Genomic DNA, 19,764 nt, shown 5'->3' on the forward strand with positions numbered 1-19,764 from the left:
GTAAGTAGTAGCCCTATAAAGTGCAAGTAGTCTAAAAGCATAACCATAAAACCAACAAAACTACTTGATAACTCCAAAAATGTAGAAGTACTTGTTACTGATGTAAACATGTCCCAAAACAAATTGCCACTGTACACAATCCAAAGTGTGAAAAGTAAGCACTTTACTGAAGAATAGAATGTTGCACAATAGGTAAAGCAACACAGCTGTTCAGGTGTGTAGAGCAAGCAAGACCTATACTTGAGTAGTCGCAAAAGCTATGCTTGGGTTGGGTTAGTGACCATGAATACCTATGTATGTTTCGCATCTATCCATAGGTTAGTTATCTATGTCTAACGCTTGCAAAGGCGTTTCGCAATGAACCGTAAAATAGCCTCGCTTATTCCTAGGAGTGCCCCGCTGAAATGGGCGTGCAGTTGCGCATGGATGAAAACGGCCGACCCGAAGCGGTCCACTACCGTCAGTGCGCGGACGACGGACAGCGTCGGACAGTACTGACCGCGCCCATCCGACGTAGCCGGGCTTCGTTTCCTTGTTGCCAGGCACCTTGCGAGCACCAGCCCGCCACAATGCATCACGGCATTGACCCGGGGCAAGTGTCCAGGCAGGACTGCAGCACCGCGGTGAACCGTGGATATCTCACGCATACTTCGCAAAATCTAGACGCGGTCCGCCATGGATACCGACCAGACTGCGGACAACGTAGGCCAAAACAAGGCCGGTCAAACCGGGCTGGTAGATCATCCGACCCACTGTCCACGGACCAGGGTTACGACACGGACACACAAACACGTCCGTGTTGTGACTCGCAAAGCGACAACGACCACTCTTGCAGTCCAAGACCAGGGTCGTCCTCAAAACCAGTCCTGCCTACAATAACAGCCGCGTCTGACCCGGACAGGCAGAGAAACGCGATCGTAGCTCCGATTCCGATTAAGGGAGTGCCTGCTACATCGCGACGTTCCGCATCGGAAGAATCTCTCTGCTCTGAAAACGATAAGGAAGTCCAAATGATTATATCTGCAGACCCAAGGTCTGGTAGGCGCGGGCATGATTTTGACGAAATGAACCACAACAATATCCCAAACGTCAAAGCCCCACGCGAGGATATGATAGACACTGCTTGCGGTGGCAGGTTGAGTATAGCCGAAAGTGTTACCAGCTGGTGCGCCCACGCAGGGTCTAACCCGCGAGCCGTGAATTCATCATACGGCAAACATAATAAAGGGAAGAGCAAGTCTACGGCTGATCCGGAGGTTATTTTGGCTAACGCTAAAATGAGAGACAGCGGCGACACGCCGCCGCAACAGGCGCGCTCTAAAACGTACGTGTACACTCTGCCCGGTACTGCCGCTACTGGCACCAAGGCGAAAATCGATTTGAAGAACGGAGGCATAAGCATGATCACGAACCTGTAGACGCCCTTTCTTTCTCTGCTGTTTTCTTTCCGTCGTCGAAAATCATTCATATCCGCTCGTTTCTAAATATGTTGTATAGTTGCCACTGTGATGCCCGGCGCGTTTTCGTTGGCTGTCGCCGGAAATCATGTTCGTGAGGCGACGCTAGATTTTTCGTTTTTTATCGCAAATGTAACTTGTATGTTGTTCGTTGCTCCGGTGGGCGGATACATGGGATTATCCTGCGACTGTGTCAAGTTCCTACATATTTTCCGCCGGAGCTTGTGCGTCATGGGGATTGTGTCCGTTTGTCAACGAAAGCCATCGACTGTACGTTGTTCGGTTGGTAAGGCGCCGCACGCCTGCGTTGTAGTTATATTTTTGTTTTCTTATTTCTGCATCATACATTTATATTTAACTTTTTTCTCTCCTTCTACTTTGAAAAAGTGATTTCTCGTGTTTTATTAAACATGCCTTACGGAAGGATCGAGTGACTTTGCCGGGTCTGGGGGATAGGTTGTTTTGTGTTAGTATACATGGATTTTCGACTACTTTGGTCATTTTACGCAAGGCTGATAGGTTGTTCGTGGTGATTCCAGATCCGCCGTCTTATCGTAGCACGGCCCGCTTTCCTGAGGCACCGCTTACCCGGATCGAGAGAGAGAATATTTATTTGTCAACACTGCAAATTAATAACATACACAACAAAAATGTAATTGGGAAAATGTGATGTACATATTATGAGCAAGGTATAACAGATTCACCAAAGCCAGGATCATCTACCTACAGAAGTCGGTTGGTCTAATGCTGGGGTCACCAACGCGAGCCCCAGGTAGCCCGCGAGGACCAGATGAGCAGCCCGCGAGCCTGTTCTAAAAATAGATCGAATAGCAGCATTTGCCGATATTCGTCAGATTATTACCAGTGAGCTTTTACATATATAGATTGATTTAGCTGTTCTTATTTGAATCACTCTAACGCAGTGGTTCTCAACCTTTTTTTAGACAAGCCTCCCTTTTTGATAGTGAAAAATTTCGCGCCCCCCTTATCGTCATATCACAAAATCCAACTTGGATGCAAGTAACCCTAACAGATTGTTTGATGGTATGGACGGTTATGAATGTTGATGAGAGAATAAAAATATATGGAATTGGGTCTATGTAGAGAGAAACACGCGTGCATTGGAGGTAAATCGCGCGGAGCGTGAAAATTTTTTCAGGTGACCGCTTCTTCGCGCCCCCCTTCAGATGTTTCACGCCCCCCAGGTTGAGAACCCCTGCTCTAACATGTAACTTACAAATGATAATATATATAAACACTTGAAATGATGATATATCAAATATCCTCAATTACAATTAGTAATATATCAACATGTAATAGAACAACAAGATATCGAAGACGTAGGATATACTACGGTGCACTACTTATACAGACGACGTGACGGAATGCCATCCACGGTCTTCTTGAAATGGCGCGGGGGGGTCCGTTATGGTAGCTCGACGTCCAGGACAATACCAAAGTAGTAAACGACATTACTATTCGGTAGCAGATATCCGTGAAGTACTACTTATGAATATCTGCATGCTCATTACGAATGTTCCCTCCAATTTTTCACGAGTCTGCGCGCACTCACTAACTCACTGCGCGGTCCCTTGGACATGGACAATAGTGCGTGACGACTAAAAAAATAGTCATCACTTCGGCTTTTTTGTGCGCGTCACACATTTTTCTGTGCGAGCAGACTTTGTCAGCAGTGCGCGCGGGCGCACGCGTGCAGCTCAGTGGGAACATTGGTTGCAACCAAGTCTGAGGGTTCTGAGTCACAAGTAAATTTGACTTTAATTGGTTTGACTCGACTCAAATCGAGTCATTTTTAATTCACGGGCAACTCGTTGAGTCATAGTGTTAAGACTCGAGTCCTAGTCCACCTCCTTGTGTTTAGTGTTTACTGTTCGGTTTCGAGTTTAAGTCAGGTTCGTCTCAACGAAGGCCTCGGATTCATGATATAATCATTTTTCCTGATATAAGCATGTTTGTTCAAATAGTTACTAGGCCTATTTTCAATTATCGGTCCTGATATACGAGACTTGAACGAGTCATGTAAAATGTTTCGAGTTATATATAAAATAATTTGTGACGTATTGCTACCCATCTAAGCGGTCAAAAGCTTTTTTCTAGCAAGAAATGGTTAATATGAATGAGTCCAGAACTTTCATGAGTCATACTCGAGTGAGTGAGGATGCATAACACGTCCTTCTTTTATATGAAACGGATGTTTATCAACACAACGAGACCGTCTCAGAGCGCACATGTATTGGTCCGGCTTATGTATATGGCGTTCATTTACGTTCTTCAGTATGTTTTGTATTAACTCGACAAATGTTCCGATGAGTACAGGGCTATTTAGGAGGCATTTTAGAATATGAGTGACAGTAGTTTGTATATATCCACCGCAATCGACGCGAGACACCCAGGTTCTGACGGCGCCTCGACATAAAGTCACGAAAAAGACCCAGTGAAGGCTGATTAATGCTGCCAAGAGCACAGAAAAACGATCTTAGATTAAAATACCGCGCTTCAGGGATGATCGACCTGCGTCCGTAGAACAAAAATTTAATTAGCGTGTGTGGGCAGTAGGGTTGTTCAAAATTTGGAAAATGTTTGGAATTCTGCGTGTCCATCGCTTATTCTGTAGATTATTGTTAAAAAACAATAATGGGCTTGAAAGAAGCTCCCAGGAAAGCCGCTAACATTTGTCTAAATGCGTTTGAAAGTCGTTGTTGAAGAGTGGGCGGGCAACCGACAGCAGAGGCGGGCAATCACGAAACCACGGTTCTTGATTGGGTAATCGGCTAAGCTTCACTGATTACTGCAACAGCTGACTCGGATTCGGGAGCTTCGCTTTACTAAATTGAAAGTCTGTTTTGCTGAGGTAGAGTCTGTTAGTAACGGTTGTGGTTCTGTACAAGCGCGTTGTGGGTTGATGAGTCATTAGTAGTACTGTAACACGTGTTCTTTGAATGCTTCAGAGTCGATAGCAGTAGTTTATGATTTGGAGCAACAATAGTGCAGTCATGGCAGAGGCAAAACGGCGAAAGATTGCACACATGCCGCAGCGAAGAACAAGATCCAAATCTGTGCAGTACTTGGTCGGATATACTTGCGATTACATCTGTGACTCAAGCTTACCTACTATACGAGAAGTAATGAGTTACTTGCTGTATCTGAAAGAGCATTGTCCTCAGTCAACCCCTACTCATGAACTATGTACTGTGGTGGTGGATGATGTAATGACAGTGTGGAAAATGGCGAGAATTGCGACAATGCAGAAATCACATGTGGTGCGATCACTTCAAAACCTACACGAAAGATGGCGTGATCTGAAGAAGAATCCGAAACAGGAAAGTGATCCCAAGGGTAAGAGGAGAAAATTCACTGATAATTTGGACAAGCTGTGGGATATTGGAAGTAGAGATGCCATAACAACAACGAAAAATGACATTTATCTATCACATGAAAGAAAGCTTGAAGACATTGCATTTTATGAAGATCAACGGCAATCTCGCCAGTCAATAATGTTGGGAAGAGACAAAATTCTGGCTAAAGACCTCAAAAAGAAAACAGCAGCCATTGCAGATCAAACTGTTGAAAACGTTTCACACGACTCAAGTTCTGACTATGTTGTTTTAGCATCATCGTCATCTTCAAAAAGAGGGTGACAGTTTGAGTTCAAGTTCTGACTATGATGCTGATGTTGGACTTGGCACCTCGACCCAATCCATTAAACTGATGGCACCTAAAAATATTATGAGAAATACGCATGTGTCCCAAGCTCTGGATCGATTGCAAGTAACTGACAACGATGCAACGATGCTGATGGAAGCATTTATTAAGGCTTGTGGAGGAGATATAGCCATGTTCTCGCTGTCAAGATCTTCAACGAAGAGAGCCAGGGAAACAAATCGCCTTGAAATATCTCAGGACATTTTGGAAAAATTTGCCGAAAATAGACCACAGCATGTTGCCATTCATTGGGATGGAAAGCTCACAGAGGATAGATTAGGAAATCGATATGAAGCTTTGTCAATTGTTCTATCTTGTCAACCTCAATACTCGGAAGTAAAACTACTTGGAATTCAGAAGATACAAAATGCGGCAGGTCAGACACAAGCTGAAACTACTTTCGGCATAATTAAAAAGTGGGATATACAAGATGCTGTAACAGCTTTGGTTTTTGACACCACAGCAAGCAACAGCGGCTGAAAGAAGGGTGCAGCGAAGATCCTTGAGGACCTTCTAGGAAAGAAGGTTTTTTTACCATGCGTGTCGGCACCATGTGTATGAGCTAGTAGTCAAAGACGTCTGGAAATGTTTATTTGGAAAAGCAACAACCGGACCAGAGAACACATGGTTTGCCCACCTTAAGAAGAGCTGGAGCAGTCTTGACAGAAAACAGCAATTCAAGACTCTGACTATTCCTATATGCTTTAAAGAACGAGCAGCAATGACAGTTGAGAACTCCAAGCTACCACTCGCCAGAAAAGATTTCTTCAGTACAAACAATGTGTGACTAATGCTCTTGCTCTTCTCGGTGCAGATGAAGATATATATCATCACAAACCTGGTGCAACACACCATGCAAGGTGGATGGGCACAATTCTGTATGCTCAGAAGATGTTCATGTGGGCTGATCAGTTACATTACAAATCTGAAGAAGTGGAACTACTGCATCGCTTCAATTTATTTTAAGTTCTCTTTTATATCCCTGCCTGGGTTGCTTCCAGCATTGGTCGTGATGCAGCCGGTAATGACTTGAAATTCATCCAGGACATGTTGAGTTACAAGGAACATGATGAACAAGTTTCCAAAGCTGCTTCACAAAAGCTTTTAAAGCATGACTGGTATATCGTGGAGGAAACCGCTGTATATGCCTTGTTTTCGCCGAGTGAAAGCAATGAAACCCGAGAAAATATGGCAAAGACGCTCCTGCAGGTAGAGCGAACTTCAAGTTTCAGGAGAGGCCCGCCCTCGTTGAATGCAACTGTACACATCAACAAGGACACTACTTTGTCTGATTTTATCGGGCCACAGTCGTGGTACATATTTGATGTTTTTGAATGCTCTGGGGCGTGGCTAGCTCAACCGTTTGATGTTTGGCACTTATCAGATTCCTACACCAGAATGAGCTCCTACATTAGTTCTGTCAAAGTCGTTAATGATGCCGCAGAACGAGGTGTAAAGCTAAGCACAGACTATGCTGCAATCATGACTGACAATGAACAACAAAGAGACAGTCTGCTTCAAGCTGTGGAACAGCATAGGAAGACAGTTGGAGACAGCAGAAAGTCAACTCTAATCAAAAGCCTGTAATCTGCAACTTGTGCCTGACAATACAACACTGATCTGCAACGTACTTTTTTAATGTCTTTTGTAAATAGTGCTTTTCGCCTTCATTCAATTGTGAATAAAAAGTGTCATATGCGTTCGTTTATGGGTGAGACGTCGACCAGTCATTACAAGCACTACTGAGATGTTGACTCCTGGTGGTAAATTTTTGAGTTTCACTCACTGTCAGTAACTTTTGGAAAGGTTGAAAGTAGCAAGATGCATGCAGCTAGTTTATTCGTATCTCAACTAGCGAGAGCACCTGTGCAATACATAGCACTTTCTGCAGGTAGATATTAACTTAGGCGGTTGCGATGTTGTACTATGGACTCTTGATGACAACATTAACAAAGGCAATATATCATGTCCGTAATGCCACCACCAGAAACGACTGCACAACAGCACGCAAAAATCGTTACCAGCAGTGTTCACAAAGTCGGTCTTTCAGCCAATCATTAGCTTATTATTACCGGCTTCAACCAATCAGGATTGTTGGCTTCTCTTTGCCCGCCCACTTCATCGATTCCCCGCCCACTCGCCGACGGCTACTTTCAAACGCATTTAGACAAATATTACCGGCTTTCCTGCGAGCTTCTTTCAAGCCCATTATTGTTTTTTAACAATAATCTACAGAATAAGCGATGGACACGCAGAATTCCGAACATTTTCCAAATTTTGAACAACCCTAGTGGGCAGCCGTCAACATGAAATTTGAATTGAAGAATTGGATCCCAAATTCATGAGAGACGCAATCCAAAACCCTTTTTCGCGCTTAATGCAGTTCAAGGTGACTTGATTTTTCGTCTATTATAGAGTAGGGTGTTGGCGATCTGAACACTCCGGCTTCCATACAATATTTATATATCGACTTTGAATTAAATAAAAGGGCAAAAGAAAACAGGAAACAAAAGAACATCAAAATAATCAGTTTTGGATTCTTGTTAAGCGTCACCATCGTGGGCGGTCGTGGACGTCTTCGAGCGACAGCGCGCGTTGCGCTAGATCGGTCTCTATGGTCATTTTCCATACAAATGCGATCCGATGAGTAAAATGGTACGCCCCATATGGAAACACAAATTTGGAATCGTGTGCGTCTCGAGAATGACAGTTTTTCTGATACGTTTGAGCGATCCCAATATGTTTTTCTATTGTGCCTACAATCCTGATGCGGGAACAAGAAATAACGACATGCAACAAATTGATCAATAACAAACCGTAAATCCGTAAATGTCTCGTAATTAATTTGTAATCAAACTTTCCGAACATACCTCCGCGCGACAAGAAAGTGAATCCACTTCTATTTAGGACGTTATTACTCTTGATTTTGGTACGTAAAGGAACTAGGACGTTGTGCTTCTACAATTTGAAAATTTTATGCGCATGCAATTTCACATGAAAACAGTGAGGACACAGAGCGCCACAATGGCTGAACGCGGTGCGAATTCCAATTCACCATGGATATTTGGAATATAGTGATCCATAATCAATAATAATAAATAATCGTTGGGTTATAATTTTCATCTGAACAAGTTACACACGATGTAGCCTACAATGCGATAAGACACAATGTGATGTAGCGAACAGATAGGCGGATGTCGAACGACACGCATCAGTAGCGATCCTTTACTGTAGCATCCACCTCGGCCTAGAGTCCCCGATGTCACAGTTCTTTTCGATGTTGATCTTTTTGAAGCCGTGGCCCGTTCTACTAGTTCTTTCCATTCTTCGTGAGTGCTTTCTTTCTTCGGGTCAATTACGACTATCTGCTGGAATGCGGCCGTATACGCGTTATATGTAATCGAAATGCCGTCATGGGTATAGTAAAATTGTTGAACATCCCTGCCGTACAAGATTTCGACACTCTTCTATCTGTTAGTTACATTGCATTTTACTTTGCGAGTATCGCGTCACACAGTGTCTCAGTATAAGAGTAGCCGATAACATAGGAAATTGCATTGTTATATGCGAGTCCACCCATACAATATAGCACCCTGAGTTCAAATATCACTATTGAGGTGTAACTTCAGACTTCGTAGAGAGTTTCCTGCTGTTCAAAATTGGTGCTGTTCATAAACCATACACCATTCATAGACAATCGATGCTTGTATTCCCTCAATGGACAATGCTGTGTATTGAATTGATAGGAAGATTTCAGAATAACCACGTTCTTAAATACCGTATTGAAATTTCAACTCTCTTTTTGAAGGTGACTCGAGTCAAATGAAGTCGAATTTTCGAAGTACGAGGCATGTGTCGATGCCCGTTTCCGAAACGCCGAGTCTGACTGAAATTCAGTCATTTTCGCAAAGCGACTCGGATCCGACTGCGTATCAACGTCAGTGAATTATGTTTTGCGCTAGCGTAGCGCTTTTAAACTGGTTGTTGACAAGGCAATGCCTATATAATATTGTATCTGTACTATGTAGTCTGCGTAAAGCGTCAATTTTTTTGAAGGCCTTGGTTTGAAACACTATGTTTTATTCACAGTTAAACCGATAAATACACACATAATCCGGGGAGCAACCCGATGACAATGGCGCTTATCGCCTGCGTACAGGCCGTGTGCGTCACGGCAATGCATTGTTGTAAAGTTCAGGGTCGTTGCTTTTTGGTATTGTGGAAGATTTTCCATGCTCAATTGCTCACTCACTCACTCGCACTCGTCAGTCACTATCGGCTTTCTTGCGTCCGGTTTCGGGTCTCTGCTGCCGACTTCGGAGCTCGGCTAACTCTTTCTATGGTCATTTTCAATACGTTGTGTTTACAGCGGGTTCGGCAATGAGGAGCCAAGATAGATCTCCGACACATAGAAACTTGGCAGAACCGAGACTGGAACCAGCAACCATTGGTGTCGTGACGATGTCGCATAGCACAGTTGATATGACTGGATAAATCCGATACAACTGCGGTTCAAGTGATATATTTTGACAGCCTTTCTCGATTATAGGGTATTGTGACAAAATGAATAAGGTTGGTAAAAGTGAGAAAATTAGTATATTATGCATGTGAGGCATTCCATATCACTCATTGGTTGTAGATAAGTCAGTTGAACAAGAGTTGAGCTCGAGATTGAACTGTGAGCACTATGACTTGAACTCGAACGTCTGCTTCCCGACTTGGAATAAGAATTGACTAGGTGTTGAATAGAAAATGACTCGACTTGACCCGAGTCAAATCCTTCAAAGTGAGATTGACTTGTGACTCGGAGTCTGATTACTTGGTTTTAACCCTGCAAATCACACTCCGCGATCTTACGCATTTCTTCATTTCTATTTTTATTGGTAACGATGAACGAAAGCGACGCTTATCGCCAGTAAGGCCAATAGCGTAAACATAAAACTACAACTGTTACTCCGACTGTAGCTGAAAATCAAGGTTGATTAGTTGCGGATCTCCGGTTTCTCCAATATCGTTGCAAAGGTGAGTTGCTATCTCATGCTGCTTATATCTGATTCAATAAATATATGCCACCGATACTTAACGTAGCATTGAAGATATTGCTGTGATATCGTTATTGTTATCTAGATGAAATTCCTGGTACCAGTTTTGCTAATGGTCGTATTATTCCTCGCGATTCACGACGTAAACGCATGGGGAAGAAGGAGACGGAGGGGTAAAGTAAGAAAATGGTTTAAAAAAGTGGCAAAAAAGACCAAGGCCTGGTTTAAGAAAGCGGCCAGAAAGGTCGGGGCCTGGTATAAAAAGCACAAGTGAGTAACTGACGTGGCTTGTGTACAGTACATCTATATATATGGTTTCTAGCAGTATATATCAATTTACGCTTGCTGATAAAATTGTTAGATTGCCTAAAACGCTGCATAGCAATTTCGGCTCAATTCCAACCTATAGAAGCATTGCTATATGAGAAAAAATGGATTTATTTATTAAAAATAAATATAAATTAATTCGAATTTTATTGGATGTCTCATGAAATTGTTAGGTTGTCTGAAAAACGATTAAAACAAATTTGGCTCAATTCCAACCAGTAGAAGCGTAGTTATTGGAGTATCTAATTTAGGCTCTGAAAAAGCTATATTCACTGTGGCAAATTACGAACAGTTTTACGTGGGTCGTCGCCATCAATTTTGAAGGGTCTTAACTATTGGTTCGCTGGTAACATCGAGACGATATTAAACTTCAAAGGCAATGTATGAGGTGTATTATCAGCCACCAGCATGACGTCACAATATGATAGCAGAGAGTCAGAGAAGTATTATCCGCGACTGCCAGACTGAGAATATTCATCTATTTCTTACAGATAACACGTCCTGGTGTAGCTTTTCGGTTTATTTCATGTCCAGTGATAGTGATGACTGTAAATCTGTTCCAATAAGTGCCGTGGAGTTTCGGAAATGAGCCTTGCTAGATGTCATTATCTTTTGAATAACGACTGAAAATATCGGATTTATCAGTGAAGGTTCAAGTTATCGTTATTGGCTCAAAATCCAATATCGAGCGGGCTATATGGGGCGTGGGCTGATTTTCATCGACAACACGTTTACTTTACTTATCAAGGCCTCGCCAAATTTTATTGAAGGTAGCATTTCCAGGGGTGGATTGCGGTTTTAGTTAGAGCTGACCACAATGATTCGAGTGCTCGAATCTGAATCGAGTATTTATCCTAATGATTCGAGTCTATAGTAGTAAAAGACCATTTCTTCGATTACTGAAATGGTACGCTCCTCGCCACTAAAAAAATATCAACGTGAATTATAGTTTAGATACTAGTACGACTGTGGAAGCCTTGAAACCTTTATTGGCCGCCGTATCGCAGCATACCAAACAGTATAGTACGAATCTACGAAGGTTACTGGAAATAACATATTTCTTAAGTCTAATCAACCCACAACATTGCCACAAAATGAAATGAAATAGAAACGAGCCATGCTTGCTGTATAGACATTTGCTATTCTCATGAGTCATGCTCGTAAGAATGAACCACGACTTGTTGTCGTTGTTGTTTTTACTAAAAGAAAAAAAATGAAGCTTATCACCTGTTGGTATTTTGCACCACGGTTAATATTGGTGTGGCAAGAAATGAAAAGCAATTAATAATGGCGTACGTAATGGATAGAAGACATATTGTTATAAAATAGTCTTTCAGCACCACGAAAAATTATCAAGGCTGAAATACGTGAATTTCGGAACGGTGGGAAAATAAAACAGTCACGGCTATTCAGGTTGCAGGATAACACGAATTCAATGATGAGTGGGATAATTTTGTCATCATGTGAGTTGAATTTCATAGCAGAAATCAACATTTGATTCGGCACATTTCGCAACAAGGAAACTACGATGGAACTCATATTTCGGGCAACGGATCAAAAAATGTTCAGTTCTTTTCGGATAAAGACAAAGACAGCAAAGTTGAGATTCTACTGAACCAATTCAAAACGAGTGGTCATGCAGAAAGTAGCCGGACTGCAGACGAACAACAATACTTTCTTCTAAGCGTTTCTACGCGCAGGCGGTTTATTCACAACGGATGAATTTGAACTTTTATAATGAAGTCCCATGTCTGATGTTCGAAATTCACGGTCCCATAGATCACGACAGTGTTGTTGAATGATCTTCCGTACTTCGTGATATGATAGCCTCGGTTAATCCTGGACAAGAATGGACGGGAACTTGATTCAAAGTCTTCGCGAAATCCGTGATTCTAATTCTAATCTAATTTGCAAAAAAAACTGTTGGTATAATTCTAATTTTAATCTATTTTGGAAATAACTGTGTTAGCTATCATTCTAATTCTACTTTAATTTGTAAAAAAAGCATTCTAGCTGTATTTCTAATTCTAAACTAATGATGACACGATGAACATTTCCTAGTCCGAGTCTGGATGCTTATGCTGAATTCAGGAAATGAGCGTATTCGGCATGGCGTAGCTCTCCTATATATTTATACATGAAATTATTAACGACTGCTAATTTGATCACAAGTTTAATTTTTCATGCAGGAAAGCTATTCATACCGCTGGGAAAGTAGCACTAGCACTAATAACGGGGAAAGACGCTGAAAATCAGCTCGCCAATATCGCTCATCTCAAAGCTCACGTAAGTCGACTCCAGTGCGCGAGACTTATCAATAAAATTCGATGCTGACTGCAAGTGATAATTATAGCACAAAGCGTCTGCATTTGTTGAGGTGATTGAATATTTTTTGTTAAAATAAACACGTACAAAGTCAGCGTATGAATTATTTATTGAAAATAATGTTTTAACCCGTTCTCTTCGCGCTAGTCCACCTGAGTTCAACTCAACCGTTGTTTGTTTCTTTGTTTAATTCATGAATAACAGTAGTGCTTATCGCCTATGGCAGAGGTGGGCAAACTACGGCCCGCGGGCCGCATGCGGCCCTCCACACCGTTCTGTGCGGCCCGCGAGAGTTTAAAGAAACTTATTAAAAATAATGATAAAATGCGTACTAAAAATCGAATTAATGCAGGGACTTGAATAAACTTTTCTTAGTATATTTCACCATTACAATTCGAAGGCAGTGGTTCTCAGACTGGGGGCGCCTTGGAGGCATGGAAGCATCTGAAGGAGCGCAAAGCTGAGCTCAACTGAAAAAAAATTTCGCGCTCGGCGCGATTTACATCCCATTCACAACTTTTGCTCTGTATTTAGTCTGAATTATATATTTAAAAATCTCTCATCCACAGTCGTAACCTTCCATGCCATAAAACTATCAGTTAGGTTTGCTAGCATCCTGCTGGTTGCGTATTGTGATATGTCGATCAGGGGACGCGAAATCTTTTACCGTCATGAAGGGGCGAGTCTTAAGAAGTTTGAGAACCACTGTTCCAAGGTAAATACTTCCTATAATATTTTTTATATTTAATTTCTGGCGCGACAGCCGATCTCAAGGCCCACGCAGTTTGAAAGGCTTCAACTGCTAAACATCACAGAAATCTTGAACGAGATTGACATAATTCGGATCACGAGTGTGATTTCAGATTGGTCATTCCAGTTTTGATTATTTCGGTGATCTGCTTCTAAAAAACGATTCGCGCGTGTCTTAGGTGGATTCGTTCTCTGAATGCGTGGAATTAAGGTATTTATATTTTATCAACACGTAGTAGACGCGTGTTTGAAGCTAACATGGTTATGATGCTGTCAACATTGTGTGTTCTGGAACTGAACCAAAAGTGGAATTAGTAAATATATGAACAGATCGCTGCTCACAGATTTAAATTTCAATCCTGCTCTAAGAAACGGGTCAACCTATTTTTATCTCTATAGTTTTGATAAATTGGTTATTGAGGTCGACCAGCCTATGAAATCTCGCCACTGTTTCCGACGCGTGTACGATATCATCAAGGCAATGTTTGAATTGTTTTAAATAAGCATGAATATTATGTCCATGTCCCTACTAGATCATCAAATACCAATATTGCGTTTTGGTTTATAATCCTAATTTTATATAGTGCGGCCCGCGAATGGATTCAGATGTTGAATGCGGCCCGCGAGCTCAAAAGTTTGCCCACCCCTGGCCTATGGGGTCATGTGCTCCAAGACAATGACTTGGCAATGTTCAGGACCTCTACCTTCGTAATCTTGCGTACGAATTCCACACTCGCGTCCCTCCAACAACAGTCACTCTCGGCTCGGTTCACCATCAATCTGGGCTTTTTTTAACCCATTCTATTGCAGTTAGGTTAGCGACACATAAAAACGTGGCAGAGTCGAGACGCGATCCAATACCTATTGGTGTCGTGACCGTGTCGCTTAGCACACTGCGCCACTCGCTTCCCTCAACTCAACTGTACTACACTAGGCGTTCGATATAAGCCAGTATCAGTAGATCCGTGATGCTCAAGACACACAAATCAACGCCTACATATTTAATGCGTGATGATACGCCCCTCTTGGCCATCATTGGTTGCAGACAATTAGGCTAGATCCGCAGCACAATTGTGACAGCTGTGGTGGTAGTTATGTGCAGTGGGGCACGCGGGATATGTTGGGTTCGAACCAGAAACCTGTGAACCTTGTGAAATGCCAATCCCATCTACAATATTTATCATCTCGTTTGTAATTAGGCAATTGGTATCACGCTGTGGCGTTTCGATCGAACTATACGACGCCGCTACCCAAGGTGAAGCCTTGCATTTCTGAACTGGAACGGTAGACATCACTCTGATTTGCAATTAATATTCATTATCATGCTTTCATTTTGCTTGAAAACGACATTTGAGTTCCGCGGAGGCATGTAGATTAGCGTAAGTGTTGCGCGGGCTAGTAAAGGTTAGGAAGAACCGGTCTTAGCCAATGTTCCCTCTAAGCTGCGCACAAACACAATTGCGCAGTGCTCACACGGTCTCTGCACGCAGAAAATCTAAGTTGTGCACAAAAAATCCGAAGTGATGACCTTTTTTAAGTCGTTACGCACTGTTGTCCAAAGGTCTGCGCGGTGAGTTGGTGAGTGCGCGCAGACTCGTCAAAAATTAGAGGGAACGTTGGTCTTAGCTAATCTAGAACAGTGGTTCTCAACCTTTTTCACCTCGCGGACCGGTAAAATTTCAAAAAAATGACTGGCGGACCGGTGAACTTTCAAAATTGAAATTTAGCCAAAATGTAAAGCATGCAACCGTTTTTTGCAGTTATATGATGCTAGAGAGTGACATTTAGAGGGTTTTGATCGTGATTAATTATCTTCACGATGGCATCCATGTGATTTTATGGTAGTCAGTCTGCTGAGTCGATGTAAAATTGCCTTATCCAGATAAACGTGCTACCATCGAGAGTCGTTTACAGTCTTTCGTGCCGAAGGCCGTGGGTTTAACGGACCACGCCAACTCGAATAATATTCATCTCTTTGACAATATCGATACAAGAAGCGTTTCGGAGTCGAACCAAGCACTTTGTCGTGCTACCTTGCTCATTGCCCACTGGCACTGGACGCATAGGCTACTCTGGCAACTACGAATACAATGCGTGACGCAAGAAAACACCTTACAGTAACTATACCGGCATCCGTGCCGAAAAAGCACTTCGTAAGCCCACCCCCAAAATCGCTGATCTTGTGCTCCACAGGTCGATAAAGCCACAGTTGGGAGGATGTTTTCACCTTTCTGAGCACATTCATTCTACTCAGTGTAAGCAAAGAGTTTATAAGTAGCTTAATTGCGTCAATAGCGCAAATTTTCCACCATTCATGACTGAATCGGTTTTCTCGCTGCCGTATTTTTGGCACGACTTTCGGAGTAGCATGTTAGCCTAATCTTCATTATTTTGTATTGGTACGTCATGGCGCGGTAATGGCTGACGCCCAATTGCCTATTTCTATAAATCATGCGTATTTCTCGGAGACGGGCACCTAAGATGCAAGACATTTAGTGTCACTAAATCGCGCAAAGAGCGAAAACAAATTGAAAAATGTTGGGAAAAGTTTCAAATAAATACGCTATGATTTATGTTCATCATGGTTGTGTATTGACTCGACTTGTACTCGAGTCATTGCACATGACTCGGACCGAGTGATATGACTCGAGACTGGGTCTACCAAGACAGGCATTTCATTGCAATTTCGAAGAATAGTAAAGTTATCACGCTGATATTATTTCGTCTGTCCATACTGGCACTTGAAAATGCTACCTGAAACTGTTAAAAGTGACGAAAATGAAGATATTATGAATGAGAAGCATTCGATATCACCGGGTAGAGTTGTGAAAACTGGGTCTCACATGACATTAACTCGAAACTGGAAAGTCCGCACACAATGACTTGGACTCGGACTGGAGTCAAAACACTATGACTCAGACTCGACAGTCTACTCAGTGACTTGGACTCGGACTTGACTCGGTGGTGAATTGAAAATGACTCGAATTGACTCGAGTCAAAACTAAAAAAGTGAGATTGACTTGTGACCCGGAACCTTATGACTTGGATACAACCCTGATGTTCATTTCCAAAATAATTTCGGGTTCTTTTCAAGCTCGGCCCTTCTCCTATTAGGCGGTTTGGGGTGCCCCGGTTACGGTCCTGCACAGAATGAATGAATCGAAGACGAATGCTCGCGCAAACTGCGCTGTTTAGCGATGAATCAGCTCGTACCTGTTCAGTACTTGTCGCTCGCATGTCGTCAAATGGCACGTCTTGAACTTTATGTCAAATCGAACATTTTTTCAGCCCTAGTGTTACCTCAAGAAGTTCTGAATCAGTTTAAAATTTAATGTTTTATATATTTGATCAATGGGCAAGCCTTTTACAGTGCATCTTGAATTTAAGGTATAAAATTGTAATTTACCTGGCGGACCGGCAGGAATGTCGTCGCGGACCGGCACCGGTCCGCGGACCGGCGGTTGAGAACCACTGATCTAGAACATATTTGACGGAAGTACACCATGATGTACCGAATACTGCCAACGTGAAAATCAGAGATGAAATTCTTTGTTTAATCGCACATAGGATCGAGAGGCGTACGATGACTTTATGCAGCGGATTCAGTCAGATGTGGAAGAGAGATTCTCACAGCAAGACGCGGGTCACGTGGTAGCGGTTCTAGATGAATTGACTGACATGCAGCCGGGTAAGTCGATCATGCATTGAGTTTCCGTTGCATGAGCTCACTGGTTTAAAATCACAGATGAGCGCTCGCGTTTCTTGCAAAGCATCAGCGAGGATAGCGACGATCATGACCGTGAAATTCTAGAGGCCTTTTCCGAACCGGACGCCGCTTTTGATGTGGAATAAACGAGCCTGCTGATTCCTTTTTCATAGCAATCATCTCTTTTTGGAGTACTAACCTTTAAATATTCAAGATTGATTCAAGCTGCTCAGTGTATGTGACTATACGCCAACTATCGAAAATGTTCAGCTTTTCCGCATTACATATGAATTACTGAATTCCGAATAAGAAGGAAATGCAACAAAAATCAAGTTTAATTGAGTTCATAATCATGGGAATAGAACATTTATACACCATTTCTTGACCCGTTTCGCACTAATTATATACAGTCAGCCTGCACAGTGAAGTGTAACTATAGACGTAACAGCGGTTTCAAATTATTCGAGAATATATACTCTTTAAATCCTTAATCCAATCGAAGTTACATTATGGCATCCTCTGTTGGGGGGCTGCCAGTAAAACTGCACTCAAGCCACTGCAGAAACTACAGCACAAAGTACTCCGAATCATAGCTAGGGCCCCAAAGGGACCTGGCTGCCCATCCAATAAGTCACTGCTGAAGAGATTCGGCGTCCTAAACATAGAAGATATGCGGAAACTAGAAATCGCCAAGTTCATGTATCAGTTTCACTGCGGTCGTTGCCCCGAATATTTCAATGACTTCTTTACCTCTGAATCAAAAGCGCACAAGTACAACACACGCGCGTCCACGTCGTCCAAATATCATATGATCGACCGAAAAGATCATCGCTCCATCAAATATGCCGGACCTGATGTGTGGAACAGTATCCCGCCGGCCATCCGACAGTCGACGAGCATGTCCACATTCAAGTCGAAATACAAGCAATTACTACTAAATAAATACAGTCCATCCTCAAGATTACCGGACCACGACTGACCTATCGATCTCGCTTCCCATGACATGCCGCCCTATTTCTTGTCGCATTCTTTTTCTATACTATCTTCTTTACTTTCATTCAGTGTGCATGCCTCCTCTTTACATCGCCTAGGCCAAGGTGGGTGTCAGATTCCATAGACTACTCCTTGTCGCTTCGACATCTTCCTGTCTTTTCATTGTATCGCATTTTTGTGGTGTATTGAACTGATAAAATTGCTAATAAACCAATGATGATGATGATGATGATATAATTTGAAGCTTATAATGCAGGTCGGAACGGCACCACAGATAGAAGTCGCCTATATAACAATAGATTTGAATATAATACTAAATACCTCATCAAGGAGCTCTCAAAAGTCTATAATTCGTATTATCAGGTAATTATATTATTATTATTAGAAGTAAAATCATGATAGTGGCGATTATCACAGTACAGGTTTTGTACGCCACTTCTATACTGGTTATTACAATGAATCCAACGTGCACATTCAACATACGGAGATAGCCGACAATATACAATACCCAAACACGACATCAACACATTTGGATATACAAATAATGGATATGAATGTATTAGGTAGACTATCTATTCTAAATCGTCCTGAAGATATCACGATCTCTAGAATATTATCCAATATCGTTGGATCTGTTAAAACGTTGCATAGCATAGCATATAGCATAGCATAATTGGTCGTCCCCTGGTGACGTATTTTTCTTGGTTCTTAAAGCCATGGTCAGTCAGATTTTCGAATGACGACCTAGCATATCGATCTCGTCTTCCGCAACATGCCACCTCATTTTGTCGCTAGCCTTTTATATTCTCTGCTTTACTTTTCATTCAGTGTACAATGTACATGCCTCCTCTCTACTTCGCCTAGGCAAAGGTGGGTGTCTGATCTCAAAGACTACTCAAAGTCGTTTCGGCACCTTCCTATCTTTTCATTGTATCGCAGTTTTTGTGGTGTTTTGAAATGATGAAAATATTAATGAACTGATACTAATACTGACTAGATATTCTTGTTAGCACTTCGCGCGATTTATAGTCAATCGATTTCTTGCTTTTAGTGCTGGTACCCCTTCCTGAAAATTAAAAGTACGTCCAATTTATAGAATTGAGTCTGACTATATTTGCAATTATTAGAGAACGTGTCGCCCAACATCCGACTTTAGGCTATACATGTGCGCTCGCAGAAAGATCGTCGGAAAATGAAACCTTTGCACAAAATGATTGACGCATCTTCACCGAAATCTTCAATATTTGTACATCCAAAAGCTGATTAATCCTGTCCTTCAGTGACGTGCGGTCAATATGGAGGCAGGTGAGGCAGTGCCTCACCTGTCGTCGGGGCGAGTACGACAAAATTGTGAAAATCCTCAATAAATATTGAGATATGCATGATTAACTAAACTTGAACATTTTTCACCCAACATCATCAATTCACAAATTTATTATTC

At 42.2% G+C, this 19,764-nt stretch overlaps 2 protein-coding genes across 4 annotated transcripts in view; both read left to right on the top strand.

Annotated features, from left to right (window-relative positions):
* LOC145451893 (adhesion G protein-coupled receptor L3-like) overlaps window positions 1-1,880 on the top strand; it is a 54,555-nt gene extending 52,675 nt beyond the window's left edge. For all 3 annotated transcript variants that reach the window (XM_080330112.1, XM_080330113.1, XM_080330114.1), the window contains one exon: window positions 390-1,880. In XM_080330112.1, coding sequence (XP_080186238.1) covers window positions 390-1,418 — 1,029 coding nt within the window. In that variant the 3' untranslated portion in view covers window positions 1,419-1,880. The remainder of the gene's footprint in view (window positions 1-389) is intronic.
* Window positions 1,881-10,039: 8,159 nt separating this feature from the next.
* On the top strand, window positions 10,040-17,707 carry LOC145451915 (uncharacterized). The gene is made up of 5 exons (XM_080330137.1): window positions 10,040-10,202; window positions 10,308-10,492; window positions 12,739-12,835; window positions 17,192-17,312; window positions 17,370-17,707. Exons 2-5 carry the CDS (start codon window positions 10,308-10,310, stop codon window positions 17,474-17,476), a joined length of 510 nt encoding a protein of 169 aa, XP_080186263.1. The 5' UTR covers window positions 10,040-10,202; the 3' UTR covers window positions 17,477-17,707.
* The last annotated feature ends 2,057 nt before the right edge of the window (window positions 17,708-19,764 follow it).

Source organism: Botryllus schlosseri, chromosome 12 (assembly GCF_051294905.1).
Source record: "Botryllus schlosseri isolate E-star chromosome 12, Bs_hap1, whole genome shotgun sequence".
Classification (NCBI taxonomy): domain Eukaryota; kingdom Metazoa; phylum Chordata; class Ascidiacea; order Stolidobranchia; family Styelidae; genus Botryllus; species Botryllus schlosseri.